Genomic DNA, 21,703 nt, shown 5'->3' on the forward strand with positions numbered 1-21,703 from the left:
TGTTATTATTTGGGAGCAAGGGATGATTCCTGCCCAATATGTAAGGAGGAGGCTTGGTACTGTAGAAAAAAATACTAATTATGGAGTCAGTACTAACCCAGATTCAGACCTGATTTCAAATCCCATTTCTCAGGCTTCCTTCCTGTTTCATTTTGGATAATTTTCACTTCCCTGGACCTCAGTTTCCCCATATGTAAAATGAGAGCATTGTTGCTAGATAAGTTTTGAAGTCTCTTCCTGCCCTTGATCCATAGATCAAGAATCCTCAGGCAAAATATTAGGGGCATTATATCTAACTATAATTAAAACTATCTTATTACAAAGTGGAAGTGGGTGAGATAAAAGGAATTGGAGACTAGCTGATATACACACACAAGAGTGAATCTCCCCCAATACAGACTCCACTCTTCCTGGGGTAACATTGTTATGTCTTTTACAATACTCCTTTAACTAACAGACACACAACCCCAGTTGCTGACTCTGTTGGTCTTGCTAAACAATTCTACTGTCCTCTGTTCTCAGAGGAGGACATTGTTCCCAGCCAGAGAGCGAATTTTATACTCAAATATGTGACAATATAAACTAGGTGTCAGAAAAATGTAAGCCTTGGTAATCCAGCTTCAGTAATTATTGAATCTATAGTAAGGCTTTTTAAAAAATGAGATATTTTTAGTCCCCTGTAATATAAGGTCTGGGAGAAGAATATTTTAAAGGAATCAATTCAAATTCACTTATCCCTAGGTCTCTGATTGCCATTAGTCTAACCATAACTATACCAAGAATTCTTTTACCTTTGGGAATTGTGAAAAAGTGAGAGCCCTTTGCAGTCCAAGTAAGGATATGAATTAGAATAGGAATGGACCTGAGAGGTTTTGTGGTTCAACCCTCTGATGTTTTTTTCAGGTAAGGAAACTCCATTATCACTTATCCAAGGTTACATGGCTAATAAGTGGCAGAGTTTGGGTTTAAATCACGCTACAGGAAGATAAGATTAAAGAGCAGCTAGGTGGGAGTGGGTAGAGACTGGGTCCAGAGTTAGAAACACCTGAGTTCAAATGTAACCTTGAACACTTACTACCTGTGTGATCCTGGGCAATTCACTTACCATTGCCTTAGTTTCCTCACCTGTCAAATAAAGTGGAGAAGAAGTTGGCAAACCAATTCAGTATCTTTACCAAGAAAACTCCAAAAAGAATCACAGAGTCTGAATGACTGAACAACAATAGATAGATACATGAATATTTGTGTGTATATATATATATATGTGTGTGTGTGATATATGTATGAGTAATCATAAACATTTATCTATATTGTATTTATTAGCTCATTTTAGCATCATAATAATCCTGTAAGATAGTTGCTATTTTCAGTTTGAAGCTTTGTAGGCTGGGAGATATTTAGTCTGACATACAGCTAGTTAAATGTCCAACTGAGGATTTGAACTTAGGACTTCACTCTAAATCTAATCCTCTACCCATTACCATAAACCTTACCACCAGGGTCCACAATTCTTTCTTACCTCCCAGAATTTAATCTGCATAACTGTGTCTGAGGGATTGGCGTCTTGCCTTTCCGTTTTGGAAAGTCTGTCACCTCAGGGTTGGTTTGTGTGTATGCCACAGACAGACCCCTACATTGTGGTGTATGTAAATCTGATGACTGCCTTATTGAGCGGCTCACCCGCCTGGACAGTCAGCCCAGTGTGTTTTCATACCCCCAGAGGGACCCTTAGCCACAGAATGTTGAGCGGTGTTCAACAGGCTCCTGACAAGTTGAGCCCTGTCTGCTCAGTAGGCTGGGCCAACAACTATGCCAACACACGTCCTCTAAGAGTAGAGGCTGTAAAGGCTGCTTCTTTTGAGTGTGGAGACAGATTTTCTCATCCTAAGGCAATTCATCAGTAAGTGGGAAAACAAAAGTTAAAGTGTTTTTGCGAATTTAACACAGACAAAATGTCACTACCTGGCTCTGTTCACGAAGTCCTGCCTCCCTTGGGATCAGAGAAGGACATAGTTGTCTGATTAAGATAAGGACCTGAATGTCAACTTTTTTTTTTAACCTTAAATTATCCAGGTCATTTATTTTAGTAGTCCCCATTTTTTTATGCTGAGAACTTGTATTCTTATTTTTTTTGCAAAGGTTTTGTAAGCTTTTATTTTTAAGTCATTGTCATTTACCAGTAATTCTAATCTCTATTGCAAAGAAAACCTGATAAAATATAATTTATTAACATATATGTCGCAGTCAAGATTCTCATTTAAGAATCTTAAGATTAGGGGTGGCTAGTTGGCATAGTGGATAAGGCACTGGCCTTGGAGTCAGGAGTACCTGGGTTCAAATCCAGTCTCAGACACTTAATTACCTAGCTGTGTGGCCTTGGGCAAGCCACTTAACCCCATTTGCCTTGCAAAAAACAAACAAAAAAAGCATCTAAGATTAGAGGGGCAGCTAGGTCTGCAATGGATAGAGCACCAGCCCTGGAGTCAGGAGTACCTGGGTTCAAATCCGGTCTCAGACACTTAATAATTACCTTAGCTGTGTGGCCTTGGGAAAGCCACTTAACCCCATTGCCTTGCAAAAAACCTTAAAAAAAAAGAATCTAAGATTAGACTAAATGATCCCTGAAGTACCTTCTGATTCTCAAATGGTATGATTCTGTTATTTTTTTTAAAAATCTAATGATTTAGTATAGTCCTCTGCCTCCATAATAAAGTATAAGGAAGGTATCTTCTCATATCTCTTCTTTGGGGCCAAGTTGGTCATTTTAATTTCCCAGGTTTCAGTTTCATTTGTTTTGTTGTTGCTCTTTCTACTTACATTATAGAATTACTTTCCTGGTTCCACTTCCTTCACTTTGCATCAGTTCATATAAATTTTTTTTTAGGTTTTTGCAAGGCAAATGGGGTTAAGTGACTTGCCCAAGGCCACACAGCTAGCTAATTATTAAGTGTCTGAGACCGGATTTGAACCCAGGTACTCCTGACTCCAGGGCCAGTGTTTTATCCACTACGCCACCTAGCCACCCCAGTTCATATAAATCTTACCATATTTCTCTGCATTTACCATATTTATCATTTTGAAATATTGTAATAGTTTATATTCATCTATTATAATTTATTTAGCAATTTCTTAATCATTGGGTAAATATTTTGAAAATCTTTTTGTTTCTCTCTCTCTCTCTCTCTCTCTCTCTCTCTCTGTTTCCCTTGATCTGTCTCTTCTTAAGACTATATGTCCCTATCTCCTTTCCAGGGTCATTTACAAGTCAGGCCCTCAGCCTAAAATCATTGATCTTTGTCTCTGATCTGGGCTGATTCACTCTCCTTAGTCTGATGGTTCTTCTTGCTCCCAAGGTGTGCCAGAAATCTTGACCTCAGGTGATCCCCAGCCTCAGTCTCCCCAGTAACAGGGACCACCATGCCTAGCACCAGTCCACTTCTTACTTTATAACAAAAGATGCAAAAAAAAAAACCTAAGGGGGAAGGAAAAAAGTTCAAGAAAACAAGGCAGCATTATCAACTAGGTATGACAATGCTTATGCAGAAAAGCCTTTCTTATAACAAAGAAGAAGGGTTAAACAAAATAAAATGATATGATGTCTATAGCACTTTTAACCACAGGTACCAAAATCTGACTTTAATCTACTATCTCTCCAATGTAAAGTGGGAAGTGTGTTTCACAAAGATACAATGACTGCAAAACAAAAATACATGTGACTCCTCTGCATCCAAAATTAGATATATCTCCTCTGAGTTCTGATATCTTTTTTTTAGATTTTTTTTTTTGCAAGGCAATGAGGGTTAAGTGGCTTGCCCAAGGCCACAAAGCTAGGTAATTAGTGTCTGAGACCGGATTTGAACCCAGGTACTCCTGACTACAGGGCTGGTGCTCTATCCATTGCACCACCTAGCTGCCCCTGAGTTCTGATATCTTTTAATGCTGTTTTTCTTCAAACTATTAGGGTTATCCATGGATATTATACTCCTATTTTTTAATCCTATGTGAGCTCATTCAGATCTTTTCTATTTTTCTCTGAGTTTTCCATTCCTCTTAAAAAATTTTTTTTGATAACTTATTTCTATACAAAATAGTTATTGGAGGAGAAAAACACACCCCTCAAAAAAATCCCTTCCTCATCCAATGGAACCCTTCTTTGTAACAATGACAAGCAAGAACATCCAAAAGAGTGACAGCATCTGACCATGCATTGTTTGTCTTATTGGAACCTCTTTTCTCTGCTACATGGAGGGAGAAAGGTTTCTTTATCTTTTCTCTGAAATCTTTCATTGTTTTTTTAGACTTTCTATAATTCAGCTGCCATTAAGTGATCTTTTCATTTATATTTTGTAGCAGTCGTTGTATCTTTGTTATCCTTCATGCTATAACAATATCCTGTTATAATTCATATGAAATAATTCACTTACCACAATTTAATTAGTAATTCCGCAATCAATGGGAATCTATTTTCTTATAGCTCCAATTTAATAGCTAAAGATAAGTTCTCTACTCTGGTGCTAGCTAGAATAACAGATGAGAAATTTCATGGTTTGGGGCCGGGTGGGGGGGATGTCTGGAACTGTGGACTGTATCAGGCCTGCGAAATCATTTGATCAAATGTTGCCAAGGCAACTGTGGGTGGATCTCAAAATTCAATAAATCTAGGATCTTTTTTTGTCGGATGAATTAATTAAATGATAAAACAGGCTAATTTTTAAGTTTTGGCTGCTGTCAGAATAAAAGGTTCTCATCTATCTATAGATACATCTATATCTATCTATCTCAAATATCTATAAAAGCTAACTCTGACATGTATTGGCTGTGTGACCCTGGACAGGTCATTTAACTGTCAGTGTTCTTGGCAACTTTCTAAACCTTTTAGCTATAGAAAAGTCACCAGCTTTCCTCATCTAGGAGTTTCCTATATCAATTAAAACCAAAAACACTGTCATCGTCCCTATTGTTAAGTGGCAGTTTATTTAAAAGGCTGGAATAGTTTAGAGGGTTCTGAGGTCAGAGGACCTAAGTCTAAATCTGGACACCAATGTGATTTTTGAATTCCCCTCTGAATTTCAATATTCCTCACCTTACCCATTTTATAGGGCATGTTCATTTGGAAAGTGCTTTCTAAACTGGAGAATGATTAATCATCATAACTATATGCCAATCAGAATATTTCTCAAACATTTCAAGACATTGAAGATGTGCTATGCACAAGAGCTCCCATCTTAATTGGACTGCAGCAATTAACACCTAGCCTGTCATTTATTGTTCTACGAAGCAGCTCCAAGACTCAGTGGATAGAGCCCTAGATCTGGAGTCAGGAATCCCTGAGTTCAAATCCCAACTTTATACCTTCTGATTGTGTGACCCTGAGCGAGTCATTTAATTTAGCTCTACCTCAGTTTCCTTAATCTGTAATGTGGGGGTGAGATTATCACTTACTTCCAGAGTTGTTGGAGAATCAAATGAAATATTTGTAAAATTCTTGGCACAGTGCTATAGTAGATGTTTAATGAATGCTTATGCGTTTTCTTCATGATCTTCAGAAAGCTGAGTGTGTACTGGTTAGAACTGAAATTGAAAAAACAAAAACACCAAAAAACCGAAGCTCTATTACCCAAGCAGGCATCCATCTGACTGTGCGATTCAGCAGTTGTTCCCTGGGGCTTTTAATGTTCTAGAATCCCAACAAATGATGCTCCCTAGACAGACTGCTGTGGTCAGCAGTAGCAGTGTTCCCTTGAACATCTTAAAATGATTCATCAAGAAGAGGAAGCAGGACTAATTAGCCAGACAAGGTCTGGCATCTCCTTTTGGCACATCATTTCTCAAGTCGATGAAAAGCTGGCTCCCAGTGGCACAGCATGACCCAGATGCATCCATAACCCTGAGTACTGAGAAGATTTTCTCCAAGCACTTAGGAGGCAGCAGCTCCCCAGGCAAATTGCTTTCTCTTGCTAACTGTTTCAGCAAACACACTCCTCTCCCCCCCCCCCCCCCCCCCCAGGCTTGATGTACCTTGAATGTGGATTTGAGTTCTGGAAATCAAACAGTCCCTGCCTTCAGAGAGTCTACATTTTAGCCAAGGAAGACAAATGTCCATATCTAAATATATGTGCAAAAAAAGGGATAAATATTTTGTCCCAGACTTCGGAAAATCACTAACAACTAAGCAAAATCAAAAGTTCTCATACAGGAAATTTAAAAGGAAACTAGGGATTCTAAGAGGCAGACTTGAGGAAAGAGATCATTCCAGATGTGAAGATTGCTCCATGCCAGTGCAAAGACACTGGAGAAGGAGATGGAGACCCAAGGACGAGAATCAGATTATCAGATGTGATCATTTATATAAAGTGATTTGCCTGTCTTAAAACACCATTGACATTGCTAGTTATTAATATTAGCAATTATTCAATTATGGGGTAAGAGGTAGCCTCTGACAGCTTCCAAACTTAAGCATTTCTAACCAAGTAGTGAGTAATTAGCGAATAAGTCAAAGATTCTCTTGAGTTCAAGTTTAGACCTAGCTGTTATTTCTTGAAAAACCACTGTAATTTCAATGCATGATGTCTCAGGGCTACAAAAGGTTTTGTATGTTCTTGAAAAATAGCATTGGGAACTCCTTTGTAAAGTGCTTTGATATCCTCCTCCTAGATCTTCCTTCAAGCATGTCACATACCACATAGTCTCACTGTCGTTGACTGGTTTTTCAAGTGGTGCTATTCTTTGGTGTATGATTTTTGAAAGAAGGAAATCATAATTCTAGAACTGTGTTTCTTTTCTCTTTTTATTATGAAGTATATTCGGTGCTCTTCGAACTGGTGCTTTTATGGTGTACATTTTGATGACCAAAGGCCTGAAGCAATCAGTTTGTGATCAGAGTTTTTACAATGGACCTGTCAGCAAATTTTGGGCTTATGCATTTGTATTAAGCAAAGCACCTGAACTTGGTAAGTACTTTCTCTTTCTTTCTCCCTCTCTCTCTCCTTCCTTCCCTCCTCTCTCTCTCCCTCTTCTGCTTTTGTCTGCCAGTGTATCACACTCTTCTTTTGGACAATTGCATATCATTATGTCTTTAGAGCATTGGAACATATGTAGAATTCAGAGACTGCATTATGGAGGGAATGGAGCAGTAGCCTCCAATTTCTAAAGATCTGGGTTCAAGTCTTGCTTTATTAACTATGTGACCGTGGACGGGTAACCTCTGAGTATTCCAAGTCAGCTCTCTAAGGCATAATTTCAGATTTTACTACATTGGTAAAATAAGTTTCTTCAATAGAAGTCCTCTATACCAGTGGTGTCAGACTTAAATAAAAGCAGGGCCCACTAATATAGTACATAAGGGTCTCTTCAGGTCTCATATTGACATAGAAAACTACCCATGCATATATATTTCTGTTTTGATCATTACCCCAACACATTAAAATCAGATAGGAACTATATTTTAATCTGGTTTGGGCCCCTCTCTCAATTATTCTGTATCACAGACAACCTGCCTGCCATGGATTTGACAGTTCTGCCCTATGCCAATAAAATATCTTGCTCAAGTTGAGAAGAATACAGAATTTGATGATTTGTTTTGAGGGGCTCATAAAATAGACAGCTTCCCCTCTCTGAGGGACTTTAGCAGCTGCTCTGATATTAGAACAAGGAAAAATGAAAAACAAACCTGTTTCCAAGACCCACATGGAAACATATTCTCATCTCGGGAGTTTTGATTCAGATTAGAGGATTAAGTTTTTTATTTGGATACTCCTGTGTGCTCATTAACTAAAGTACTAAAGTTTGGTCTCTGGTGTGTTCGACTTTAGGCCTCAAAAATCCAGGCCTTGGGTAAGAGAGGAGAGTTTACTTTTTTTAGAAAGCAATGAGAAATAATGAATGTCTTTGTCTGCCTCCTTCCCCATAATTTTTTTTAAATCATTTTAATGAGTTGAAATGTATATTTGACATTTAAATCCAAGCAGGGGAAAATAAAATTGAATTGATTTGATATAGTTTGAGGTGTCAAAGTTATCCAACTTTGCATAGCTCTTCCACATAGTGAAAAGTCAAGTGAATGCCAGTGAAAGGCTATCTGACTAACAGATCAAAACAAAGGCATACTTCAGTGAAGAAAATCTGGGGGTTTTAGTAGACCACAAGCTCAGTATGAGTCAACATGCTGAGATAGCAGCTTTCCCATAGTCGCTGATATGTATTCCTTCCAAAAAAACAAAACAAAACAAAAGCAAAGCTCAAGCTGCATTCAAGGAAAATATAGCATTCAGGAAAAGTGATGTGATAGTCCCATTATTTGCCATATGATAAGCCTCTATGTGGAATACTGTTTAGTTTCAGTATTCAGTTTTTCTGTCACGTCCAACTCTCCACAATCCCATGTGTATTTTTCTTGGCACTACAGTGGTTTGTCATTTCCTTCTCCAGCTCATTTTATAATTGAGGAAACTGAGTCAAGCAGTTTGAGACTCACCCAGGATCACACAATGAGTCTGATTTGAACTCAGGAAGATGAACCTTCTTGACTCTCAGCCCAGTGCTTTTGTGCACTCTGCCATCTGGCTGCCCTGCTATTTAGTTTAGAAACCCATGATTTTGGAGCTGTTTAGCTTTGGAATGGATATTTTAGTAACAGTGACCAAATTTTTCAAAATAAGACATTAAGGATAGTAAAGAAATTTTAAACCATGTCAGACTGAAAAGCAAGCAGTCATTGTGATACCACATAATAGATACATCTTTTGATTACTACCCAGGTGATCTTGGGTAAATAACTGAACCTCTCTAGGTCTGTTTCTTCATCTCTGAAATAAGGGGATTGGAAGTCATCCAGAAGTAACTGTGATAAAAAATCAGAAGCCAATAATAAAATCACACACACACACACACACAACACAAACAGGGACTGCACTAGATAGACCTTTCTACTTATATATCTAGGATCCTATTAAGTCATTTAGGTGGCACAGTATATTAGACTTGTAATCAGACCTGAGTTCAAACCTGGTCTCATGCACTTACCAGCGCTCTGTGACCCTGCAAGTCACTTAACTCTGTTTGCCTCACTTCCTTAGCTGTAAAATGTTATGGAGAAGGAAATGGGAGACCATGATGGTATCCAAATGGGATCACGAAGAGTTGGACACAACTGAAATGACTAAACAACAACACAAACCAAAGTAAAATTGGCAATGGTATCCCCTCTTCCTTCCTCATTAGCTTACTGCTCCACTCCACCACTATCACATGGCCTTATCCTTCAGGGATTATTTGGGCAATATTACTCCTGAATTAATGAAGTCTTGCAGTACTTGTAATCCTTAAAGGGCAATGGCACGTGATGGGTAATGGAGGGGGACAGTAAGCAAAGGGAGAAGATGTTATTTCAGTTGTATCTGACTTTTAATGACCCCATTTGGGGTTTTCTTGGCTGAGCTACTGCAGTGTGTGACATTTTTTCTCCAGCACTTTACAGATGAGAAAACTTGAGGAAAACCTGGTTAAGTGACTTGCCTAGGGTCTCACTGCCAGAAAGTGCCAGAGGTCAGATTTGAACTCAGGAAGATGAGTCTTCCTGACTCCAGACCCACTATTCTATTCACTGCACCACCTAGCACATTAGTACATAAAATAAATATCCAGTGTAAAGCAGCATGGGGTATAATAGAAAGACAGCTGACCTTGGAATATGGAAGACTTGGGTCTAACTTTCCCTCTGAACACAAATCACTTGATCTTTCTCTGTGCACTCAAGGAATTCTCTTAAGAATTTTTGCCCCAAAGGGGCCAGCCTCCATGGGCATAATGAAATCAATCATGTATAGCTCCAGTTTTCAAAGGGAGTCTATCCAACATAGACACATCTGTGCATGCATACACACAACGTTTGTACCCTATAGATACTTCCAATCCTTGATCCCATAAATGGTTAGCATTTCCAAAGTGTTTGAAGGCCTACAAAGGGCTTTACCTATATCATTTCATTTGATCCTCAAGGTAGCTCTCAGATAAATGCTATAGCTATCATCATCATCATCGTTATTATTATTATTTTCACTTTACAGATAGAGAAGCCTAGGTTGGAAAGGTTAAATGCTTTGCCCATATGCATACATATGTGTATTTGTGTGTATATATAAAGATATAGGAAAGGGATCCCATTGATCCTACAGCCAGAGATCCCAGGTTCAAATTCTGCTTCTTGATGTTTCTTGCCTGTATAACCTTGGGTAAACATTTAACTTCTATGATGAGTTTCCTCATTTGTTAAAGGGGGGGGGCAGAATTGGATTACATAATCTCTGAAGTCCCATATGTGGTCTGCTAAGACAGCTGTGGGATAAGGTCTCCCCAGTATGACCATCAACCAAATGAAAAGATGCAAGCCAGTCCTCAGCTCAGTATTTCATTGGTTAGTTGGTACAAAAATATGCACTAGTCCTTAATGATAATCTGTTGTCACATTAGGGGGAAAAAAAGGTAAGGTTCCAGAGAACATGTCATCTGATCAAATTTGATAATGACTAAGGATAACCAGCTTTGTTTTACCATAAGCATGAAGGTATTCACTACAAAAACTCCCCTTCCTGCTCCCCTTCCCCATCACTTATCACCACTTGCACATAGTCACTATTGTCTGGAATCTCCATTTAAATCCAAGGTTTAACTCTGCCTAAGCAGTGCTTCACTCAAATCTATTTTTCAAGAGCAGTCATAGTGACCACAGAGGCTTGCTCCATTATATGATTAGGTGACAGATCTTTTCCCAGTTAAATGACAATGTGCAAATGTGTTTAGTGTACTTTATCTGAACAGAAAAAGACTAAAGGAATCTACCATGTGTTATTTACAGTAGAATTTTTTTAAATCGTTCTGGGAAACTATTAAGACAAGACCCCTTTACTTGCAACTCTTCCCAAGTACTTAGAGGGATATGATGGTAGAGGAAAAAGGCTTTAAGATTTGGAGTACAAGTCTGGTTCAAATCCTGTCTCTAGGACCTCTGATAAACATTTCATTTCTCTGGGTCTGCATTGAAAATGTAGGGAATAGACTGCTGTTTTGTGTTTGGGTTAGACAATATGGCAGCTAAGAGTACCTTCCAATTTCAAATTTGAAAGCTGATTTCCTTCTAGATGTAAATTGGTGATTCAAAAATTGGTGGGGGGAAGGAACTGGTTGTGTTACAGAAAATAAAATATTATTCTTAGGATCATAGATTTTAGAGATGTAAGGAAACTTTAGAGGTCATTATGTCCTGCCGTCTTGTTTTATAAAAATGGCAGAGCCACATTTCCAACTCAGATGCTCTGACTTCAAAACCCTTTTCATCTGTAACATGTTGTTTCCAAGATTCCAGGCCTATCTTCCAAGTGATGAGAATATTTCTCTCATGAAGTAAATTTAAATTAACTTTTGGGTTAACTTTTCTGTTGTCTTTTTATCAAAAAGGTTCCCAATTTGGGTTATTCAAAGGTAGTCTTTTCCTTAAATCCAGATTCTGTGCCTACCTTGTAGGCTGCCTTATTTCTTTCATCAGAAAGAAGATAATTTCTATAGAAGGGCAAAAAAATTCAGTGACTCTCTGATATTAATCTCTAGGACATTGCTCCCAAAAGTCCATGTGCCTGCAGTTTTCTTCATAGCAAGACAGGATTTCTCTTTCAACTCTAAAACAATGAGCTCATTTCAGTGAATTATAGGGTTATGGTTTATCAGAACAAGTGAGAGGAAGAGAACCACTAACCTTGCTTTGTGTATCCAAATCTGTCAGTTGCCTACTGTTGGAATTGCAGTACAAAATGCTGAGACTTAAGTTTTATGAAAACTTGGAAACATCTGTTGTGAGTGAGGCCGTCGCTCAAAGTTGAGTTCATCGTTGGGGTTTTTTTAAAAACTCTGACTCAGCGTTGCTCTGGCTTGATGGTCTGTGAGCACAGAAAGTCAGGGCCTCTAGTTTCCGTTGTAAAAGCAAACAAAGTTTGGACTTCCAAGGGTTTGCATCATGGAAGCTGCAGAATCTGTCTTAAGTTTCTCTGACACAGTGATGGCAAGAAATACACTATGGCACTTAAAATAAAAATAAATAAATAAATAATAGCAATAATAGTAATAATAATAATAATAATAATAATAATAACAGTATCTAGCATAGGATTTAGATTTAAGGTGAATTTCCTCTTGTAGTTCGGCCAGAATTCATAACAGAGTTTTCTGATTCTAGTGATACTAATAAAGTCAAGCTCTTAAAGGGTTTCCCTTTAAAAAGACTGTATTGAACTGATGTGATGTGTATATATGTGTATTAATTTTTGAAGTGCCCTTTGACAGCAATGAATACTCCCTGGAATGAAAGAATAGATGAGTGTGAGGGGGCAGCCAGGTGGTACAGTAGATAGAGCACCAGCCCTGGACTTGGGAGGACCTGAATTCAAATTTGACCTCAGACACTAATTACTTGCATAACTGTGTGACCCTTGGACAAGTCACTTAACCCCATTGTCTTGCAAAAAAGCAAACAGAAAAAAAAGAATGTATGATTATAGAATTCTATTTTTTCATAAATATGCCATGGTGCCAAAATCTCTCACCTAGCTCCACAAAAAAATTAAAAGTCAGAAACTAGAAGGAACTTTAGATATAGCTTAATTCAACATCCTCATTTTATAAGAAGAGATGTAAACTGAGTTCCAGAGAAAGGAAGTCATGTGCTTGCTAATGGTTAAATCAGAACCCAGATCCAGAACTTCTGAATTGAAGCATAATTCTCATTTTCTATACAATAAAGTTTTCAAAAATTTACTTCAAATCTTAAGAGCCTCCCTACTTAAAATATAATTCTTGTTTCTGAATTCTCTATAGTAGGAACAAATGGATTTTTTTTTCTTGAGGAATATAGTGTTATAGAAACTAATTGAGGTATCTCAAGGAAATCCAATAGGGCTAATTTATAACATTTCATATTCTGTCATAACAATCTGCTTACCACTTCTAGGCAAATCATTAAATATTAGAACTGAAAAGGACTTTATAGATCATTCTAATTAAACCCTTTATTTTTCAGCATAGAATCACCTATGTTTGGCAGTCCCTTGGGCAATCACCATCTATATTCTTAGCATGAAGTCAGTGGTGAATGGGGGGGAAGGAAGGAAACAAAGATTTATTAAGTCCTTGAGATGTCCCAGGAAGCCTTTTACAAATATTTCATTTGATTGTTATAAAAACCCAGGGAGATAGGTGCTATTCTAATCCATCTGATGCATTTGAAGAAACTGAGACTGCCAAGGTTAAGTGACTTATCCACAGTCACACCTGACTTGAGACCCAGCCTCCTATCTACTCTGCCCCTAGCAGAGAACTGGCTTAATAGAAAGAGCACTGAATTGGGAGTTCGAAGATCCAGCTTATGATCAGCTCTGATATTAGCTTGCTGTATAAGCTAAGTCACCTTGGGCAAGTTGCTTAGGTTCAAACATGTATCTTCATTGATAATGATAACAATGACAATAACTAACATTTATCTGGTGCTCTGAGATTTACAAAACATTTTACATGACAGCCTGGGAATGTGGTGTTATTATTCCTCCCATTTGATAGATTGGCCGAGAGGTTGGCATTGCCCAAGGTCACATTGCTACTATGTATCTGAGGTAGGATCTGAACTCAGGTCTTCCTGACTGCAAAGCCAGCATTCTTTCTACTGCACCACCTTGGACTGGATGACTTCTAAAATCTTCTCTAAGTTCAAAATAAATATGGTTTTCCTGTGCTCAAAGGAGGCTTTAGTTAAAACATAAAACTGTTCTCTTGCCTATGCACTCATGTGAACTTTTCTTTTTCTTTCAGGAGACACAATATTCATTATTCTTAGAAAACAGAAACTCATCTTCCTGCATTGGTATCACCATATCACTGTGCTGCTCTATTCTTGGTATTCATATAAGGACATGGTTGCCGGAGGTGGTTGGTTCATGACCATGAACTATGGAGTACATGCGGTGATGTACTCCTACTATGCTTTGCGGGCAGCGGGCTTTCGGGTCTCTCGGAAGTTCGCCATGTTCATCACCTTGTCCCAGATCACACAGATGTTGATGGGTTGTATAGTTAACTATTTGGTCTTCTCCTGGATGCAGCAAGATCAGTGCCACTCTCACGTTCAGAACATCATCTGGTCTTCACTCATGTACCTCAGCTACTTTGTGCTCTTCTGTCATTTTTTCTTCGAGGCCTACATCGGCAAAATGAGGAAAGCAAGGAAGGCTGAATAGTGTTGGAACTGAGAAGGAAGCCATAGCTCAGGGTCATCAAGAAAAAAAATAGACAAAAGAAAATGGCACAAGGAATCCTATATATGGTGCAGCTAAAAATAATAATAAATAATAATAATAATAATAATAATTAAAAACAAAACTTGGCAGCTTAGGGGTAACTAGGTTGATCTAACCCAGTAAGTTTATGATCCTTTTATGGTGAGGACTCACTGAGTTCAACTCCATCTCAAAGGACTGCTGCTGAGAAATACCATCCCTCTCGTACCTGTCAACTGTAGGGGAAAAAAATGAAAGAAAGAAAAGGCAAATGAAGGTTATTAACAAATTTTATGAAAAAATATTTAATAAGTGTTATATTTCCCTAAGGACAGAAGACTTTTACTAAAAACAAAACAAAACAAAAAAACTTATTTCTATATCCTTTCTAATCTTTTTCGACACTAAACTTGAGCCAACAAGAAAATAAAGACAAAAATGGTGGAGGCACAGGGCATGTGCCTATAGAACCAGTGCTTTGGCAGAAATGAAACCCCTCCTTGGGAAGGGCTGGCAGTTTTAGGCTAAATGGAAAAGGTGTATAGAAGGTTTCTTTAAGTGGCCATGAGCCACATCTTAATGAGTGAGTAAGGGAAAAGTTTGATGTTTTCCACTGCAATCTAGAAATTGTGTGCAGCCTTTTGGCTAGTGAGTGTGCAGAAAACAGCTGGGATTTGATACTTTGACCAGGTTTTTAAAATTGAGGAACAAAACATAACTGCCCAGTTCCAAATGAGAGAGAATTTGTCCAAGTGTATTTCTGATAGAAGTCCAGTGATTACTTTTATTGCATAGGATAAAAGAGGTTCATCTTTGTTCCCTTACCTGAGGTTTTTAAAAAAGAAACTTGGGAGGGGAAGGGAAAAGGGACTTTAAAAAAACCACAACCAAATAATATGAAAATTGATCCTACTGGCTAGAAAATACTCAGTTCCACTGAGGGAGGGGTAGGAGAGATGGATCCTGGGAAAGAGGAAGACAACCTAAAAACAAGATTCCATACGTACAGACAATATGTATATTCCTCTATTTATCCACATACTCTTTCTCGCACTCTCTCTCTCTTTCTCTCTTTCTCACACACACAAACACACACACACACACACACATATAGCTTTCAATGTAAAAACCTGTGATAAGGTACACATTTTATATTTTTTGTGACTTTCAAGAAAAATAACTGCAGGTCTATATGCAGTATTGAATTAACACTGTGTTTCCGCACCTGCCACACCTGCTTCTGTAGCAGTGTAGAGGTGTTTAAAGTGCCCTCTTCTGGTCAAGTGGAGAGAATACAAGGGAACAAATTTGGCCATGATAGTTGAAAATCCAAGGCCCCTAAAGACTTAACCCCTCAAACTTTGAAACTCATTAAAAAAAATCATCCCATTGAATCTACATATAAGTTAGCTTCAGAAGTCAAATAAGGTCACTCACTCTGGAACTCAGAGAATCAGTTCTTAAGAGCCATATTCTTTAAAGGCAAAGTTAGATTACATTCTCTGTAATATTTCAGTCCTTTACAAGCCAAATAAATGTGTACAAGTTCTTAGTATTTCAAAGAAGCAATCATGTAAAGTCATTGTTTCATGTGAGACTGTAGTACTCTAAATTGTATCAGTCAAGTAGCATAAAAATTAGAAGAATTAGATAAACAGATTAGGGATTTCTATTCTATAAAGAAAATACACATCTGACCACACACATATGCACATGGTGTGGGTCACACAGAACTGAACTGCAAAACCCAGCTGAGTAGACACACATTTTTCTGGCTATTAGAAAAGATTGTCATTTATCTTGCTTTATTTGAGAGTGTACAGTACAAGGAATTTTTTCAAATTATTTTTGTATTATTTTAGTTTTAATTGTGCTGTCATGTATGAAATGGAGCTGCTCTGGTTTTCTGTCAAAGATGACAAGGGCTTTTTGTGTGTGTGTGTGTGTGTGTAATTAAAAAAAAGAATAAAGTTACATTCCATTCGGCGTGAATGGTTTTTACCAATTAACAAGGAGTCCTTGTGAACAAAGTTTCAAGAATATGGGGCTAGGGAGTATGATGTAAAATTATTCTGAGTATGCTATGATGTTTCTGCATCATTGACACATGTGTAAAAAACAATAGCTAAGATGAATGTGATATTTGTTTATAATGAAACTGCCATGAGCCGAAATGATAGAATTGTAATGGGAAAAAATAGATTTTATAAAATGTGTGAGCAGTGTTATCTTCAGCTTTGGGAGTTATTAAACATTGTGCAATAAGCCTCCCCCCCCCAAAAAAAAAGGCAACAATAACTTAGCATAGGCAAATGAATGAAAAGAAGGGTGTACAGGGGAAAGGGTACAAAATGAAAGCTGACTTTGCTTTGATGAAGGACTGATGAGCAGCTCAACCTTGCTGCCAAACATATACTTAATTCCATATTCTTTTATCACTAATTATTTGATCCTAGGACAAATCCAGTAAAAGAGGAAGTTTCCAGGCTGGCATTTCCTAGAGCTTTTATTAGGGTGTGGGGTCATGTTCATATTCTATTGAAATTATTTTGAATTTTTTGTTGATTGTTACAAAACAACTCACTTTACTAAAATTCTGGAACTACAGGTTCCATCATTTCATGTGGTAGTGCAATATTTTACAGTGCTGTTAACTGGATTTCACAATCCCTAAGAAAATCCTCCAAGCCAACCAGAGAATTGACTGCCATCTTAATAATTCTACTCTCAGTTTACATTCCAGAAAACCTTGGGCAGGCATGTCTTTTGTAGATGCCCCACTCTGCTGCAATAGATTGTCCTTCTGTTGAAGTTTTTTCATTGCATCCTGTTTTGACAACCCAGTATGAAGGAAACATTCCTTCCCAGAGGAAGAAATACAGAGTACTATCCCAGGAAAACTCAATATTCAAATTCTTGGGCATCATCTGAAGCCAAAAGGCTGTGGAAAAAGTTTCCACTGAATTATTTGTTCTCTAACAAAAGTAGAAACAAATAGTGCCTCCTATAGATGTTTGTTTCCAATGTCAAGTATCAAGGTAACACAGAATTGAGCTAGTTATTCCGATAATTCTGTTACCCTAAAACATTTTTGCCTTATCTAGATATGTGGGGGAACAGGTGAAAAAAAGGAAGGAAAGATCAGAATTATCTAGATATCTAGGTATCTCAATTTTCCACTTCACTTGGTTAGGGTGGATTTTGACCAAGAGTCAGATACTTGATTAAAGGAGAATCTCCTGGATTTGAATGTAAAAATGACTTCCTAGGAGAGCACTTTCAGGGAGTGAACTAATAGAGTTTCACTAAGAAATTAGATGGGTTTCTGTGACAAGATAAAACTGTATTTATTACACAAGGGGAACAAAGAAAGGTACTAGAGGAGTCATTCACACTGTAGTAAAAACAATCTTATCCTTTGTCCTAGGCTACTAAATTAACAAAATAAAGCCTAGTGGACAGAGGGCTACTTATCTTCTTCTGGCCAGAGTCCAGAGGTGTATCATAAGTCAACCACAGGGTAAATGTAAGCATTCTCTCCCCATCCAGTTTACCAGTCCACTTCCAGACAATTGGTTGGCTTGCTGTGAGGTGATCCTAATCAATCATTCATTTAGGTGGCTGAAAAGATCAAATAATGCCAGAACCATGTAGAAACTTGAACCAGGTCTGCCTTTCCCTCTTGAGAGCCTTCTTCCTGTAGAATAGAGATGATGGACACCATCTCACTTGAAAATATCTCAACCTTGATGAGAATTCTCATCCAAGTGTCTTGGTGACAACTCATACTTTTTCAGTGAGGGAGGGGAAAAATGACCCCTCAGCTTTCTTTTTGGTTGTGACCCTGGTTGTCATTCTGGACCAAAAGGTACTGCCTGTATTAATGCTGTGAACCAGTTCCTGTCTGCAGTCTTAACCTAGAGACCATCCATCTGCTCTTTGGAATTTATGTTAGAGTTTAAAGAAACCAGATGCTTTATGCTTCTGGCCAAAATATCCTTTTAATAGTAAGACCAATTGGGAACCCAAGCTAGGATAAGAGAGTATGAACGAAATCCTTTGCACCTGGCGGACAATCGACCCTGAGTGATGTAAGGTGTGCAGGTAGCCACATTAGTGGTCTTTCTACATGGAGGTAAGGGACAGTAGGGGAATGGCAGCTTGGAAGCAGACAAAATGTTTTCTTTCATGTTGTTACTTGAAATATCACTTGTAACAGACTACAAATGATCAGTGCATTGGGGCATAAGGAAGAACTCGTAGGTAAGATGGCAAGATGATGTGCATCCATACAAAAGCTAGTGAGGGACCACAAGCCCAGTATGATTCACCATGCTGCTTTCCTCTTATCCATATGCCTTCAGTGGTTAAGGTTCATGGAGAAGAATTTTTTTTAAAAAAAATCTAGGTTTCTTGTTTCTCATTCCTCCCTATGTCACATTCATTAACAGGATGGGCATAATTAGATCATGAATTCTTTCAAGTAAGGAAAGCCAAGCAGACACAATGGAAACACCTTGATAGTGTGTGTTTGGGGAAGCATCAATAATAAAGTTGGTATTTGTGAAATTGTCCAACTGGGTCAAGGCTCATGTGTAGGAAGATGGGTCTCCCTATGCTATAGTTATAAATGCAAATCCAAATCCATGGTATCAGGGACCACGTTGTAGTGGGCTTCTCCTGAAGTATCATTCAAAGAAACTGGTTATTTAAATGTGCTGGCAGGCTAAGTTAGCCAGGGCTAGGGAGTGGGTCCTCACTAGCAGGTTGATACCTATAATAAATTGTTTTCCCACTTCTTTGTATCACTTTGGTCTTTCCCTAGTAGATAAAAAGTGGGGTAACCCTAATGAAAAGCTGAGGGGCCTTGGCAAGAGGTCCTACTCTTTCTTAGGCTCTGTCTGCTTCATATGGGCCAGGCTGTCACAGGATGCTTCCAGCTAAACCACTGGAAGACACAGGCTTTTTGGAAGTCTGTATGCTCAGCCATCCATGTAAGCCTAATAGAACAAACCAGAGCGATGTTAGGATTGTTACCATTTTCAAGTGCATATTTCATGACATAAAAGAACTATTTTTTTCTGGTGTATTAATATTCCAAATAAAATCATAACTTTTGATTTAAAATGAAAAACACTGTTGTGGTTTCCTTTTCTTCCAATCCTCATACCGACTCAAAAGGAGGATCAAGGATGCTCAGCAGGACTTGACAAAGTCACTCAGTGTTGACATCCACATCACTTAACCTCCTAGGGATAAACAAATGTAACTGAATTGCTCAGAGGATCCCAACCCGTTATTAGGTGAACTATATTATAGGAATCCCAGGAAGAAATACTAAGTGACAGCATAGTCTAAGACCTAGAAAAGCACTAGATGGAATGTGCTGCATAATTTATGCTATCAAAAACATTTTGTTTTTCTAATTGGTGTTGGAATTATTTCTTCCAACTCTTTGTCCTAAACATTTTATTTATATGTAAGATACCATGCAGATATGTATACAGTTGTGTTCAAGCTCAAAGATCTTTATTAAATTTTTAAAGCTCTATATGCATATATAAATATATATACATCTTATACCTATGTGACTGTGAGCAATCCTATTTGCCTCAGTTCATTTCCAAAGTAAACTGGAGCAGGAAAAGACAAACCCCTGCAGTGTCTCTGCTAAGAAAACCTCAAATGGGATCATGGAGAGTTGGATACAAGTAAAAAAAAGTTAATATATGCATTTATACATACATACAGACAACATATATAGCTTGCATATATGGACACAATAATAAAAATGTCATATACATAGGCATATTCCACATAATACCTGGTCTAACATTCACTATCTTCTGACATTGTTTAGACATCATAACCAATAGAATTACATTTCTAAACCAAATCAGTTAACCATGTTAGTCAGTGTGTACCTGCATTTTCCAAAAGGCATATGACCAACTTATACCCTTTACTTCAAAGTATTGAGTTAAGTTAAACTTTTAATTTACTTATTCTCTTTGAAGTCCATTCTATTTTTAGGATCAGTTATGTCAATTTTCTGATGAGGAGTGAAATGAGGGAGGGGAGGGAATATAATATATTCCATGCCCATTTTTAAAAATACTTTTAGGGGGCAGCTAGGTGGCCCAGTGGATAATGCACCAACCCTGGAGTCAGGAGTACCTGAATTCAAATCTGGCCCCAGACACTTAATAATTAACCTAGCTGTGTGGCCTTGGGGAAGTCACGTAACCCCCCCCCCCACTGCCTTACAAAATAACCTAAAAAAAATTATTTTTAAAGCTTTATATATTCAACCTCCAAATTCTCTATTCTGCTAGTGGCTTTCCAGCAGTTCCAGTAAATGCAGATGTGAAGTTAATGGCACCTCTACATGTAGGGAATAGTGCCAGAATCTGCAGTCCACTTGAAACTGAAGCACTCTTCCTTCCCAATCCTAATTTTGTCAGAGATTCACAATTATCAAATATCAAAATTGTTCTTCATCAGTAAAAGATGGCCTTGATCTAGAAAAATCCTAGTAGTGGTAGTAGTAGTAGTCATAGTCATAATTGTTATCAGTAGTAGCAGTGTGGTGTCGGTGGTGATTGGTAGTTGTCATTGTCATTGTTGTTTTCATCATCGTAGTGATCTGAGTAACAACAGTCCCATCAATCAACAAAGTGTGGGACATGACTGAATAACAACATAAGAAAAAAATAAAACATTTGGTCATTCATTTGGTTTTGTTGGGTTATACATGGTTGTAGTCATGCTTACTCTTATCCCAGTTCTGCTTACTATATCCTATATCTGTTCATGTAAATCTTCAGACAATTCTCTGCCTTCATTTTAGTCATCATTTCAGTACTATAACTTTCATATCCCCCAACTTTTATCCAGTTCTCCCATTGATTAGCATCTACTGGCCATGCCCCTTAATGGAATTTGAAGTAGCCAGAATTATAAACACAATGTCTAGAAATGGGGAGGGAGTGCTAAGCACTTTACAGTTCTATTGATCCTCACAACAACTCTGGGAAGTAGATGCTATTATTCTCATTTTATAATTGAGGAAACTGAGGCCAAAAGGTAAAGGACTTGTCCAGGGCACATAGCTAGAAAATGTCTGAGATTGGATTTGAAATCAGATTTTTTCCAAACTCTAGATAAGATATCAATTTTAATGGGTTTTACTTTTGGAAGTAAGGCCTCAAGATGCATATTCAGAAGACTTTCCTCAGGTGGCTAGGTGTCGTAATGAATAGAGCACTGGCCTTGGAGTCAGGAGTACCTGGCTTCAAATCTAACCTCAGACACTTAATTACCTAGCCGTGTGGCCTTGGGCAAGCCACTTAACCCCATTGCCTTGAAAAAAAAATGTAAAAAAAAAAGAC

General features: G+C 37.9%; 1 protein-coding gene across 1 annotated transcript in view; it reads left to right on the forward strand.

Annotated features, from left to right (window-relative positions):
* ELOVL6 (ELOVL fatty acid elongase 6) overlaps positions 1–19,405 on the forward strand; it is a 147,986-nt gene extending 128,581 nt beyond the window's left edge. Inside the window, exons 3-4 of the mRNA XM_074228709.1 lie at positions 6,799–6,950; positions 13,849–19,405. Of these exons, the coding sequence (XP_074084810.1) occupies positions 6,799–6,950; positions 13,849–14,273 (577 nt within the window). The 3' untranslated portion in view covers positions 14,274–19,405. The remainder of the gene's footprint in view (positions 1–6,798; positions 6,951–13,848) is intronic.
* Positions 19,406–21,703: the final 2,298 nt, after the last annotated feature.

Source organism: Macrotis lagotis, chromosome 3 (assembly GCF_037893015.1).
Source record: "Macrotis lagotis isolate mMagLag1 chromosome 3, bilby.v1.9.chrom.fasta, whole genome shotgun sequence".
Taxonomy (NCBI): domain Eukaryota; kingdom Metazoa; phylum Chordata; class Mammalia; order Peramelemorphia; family Peramelidae; genus Macrotis; species Macrotis lagotis.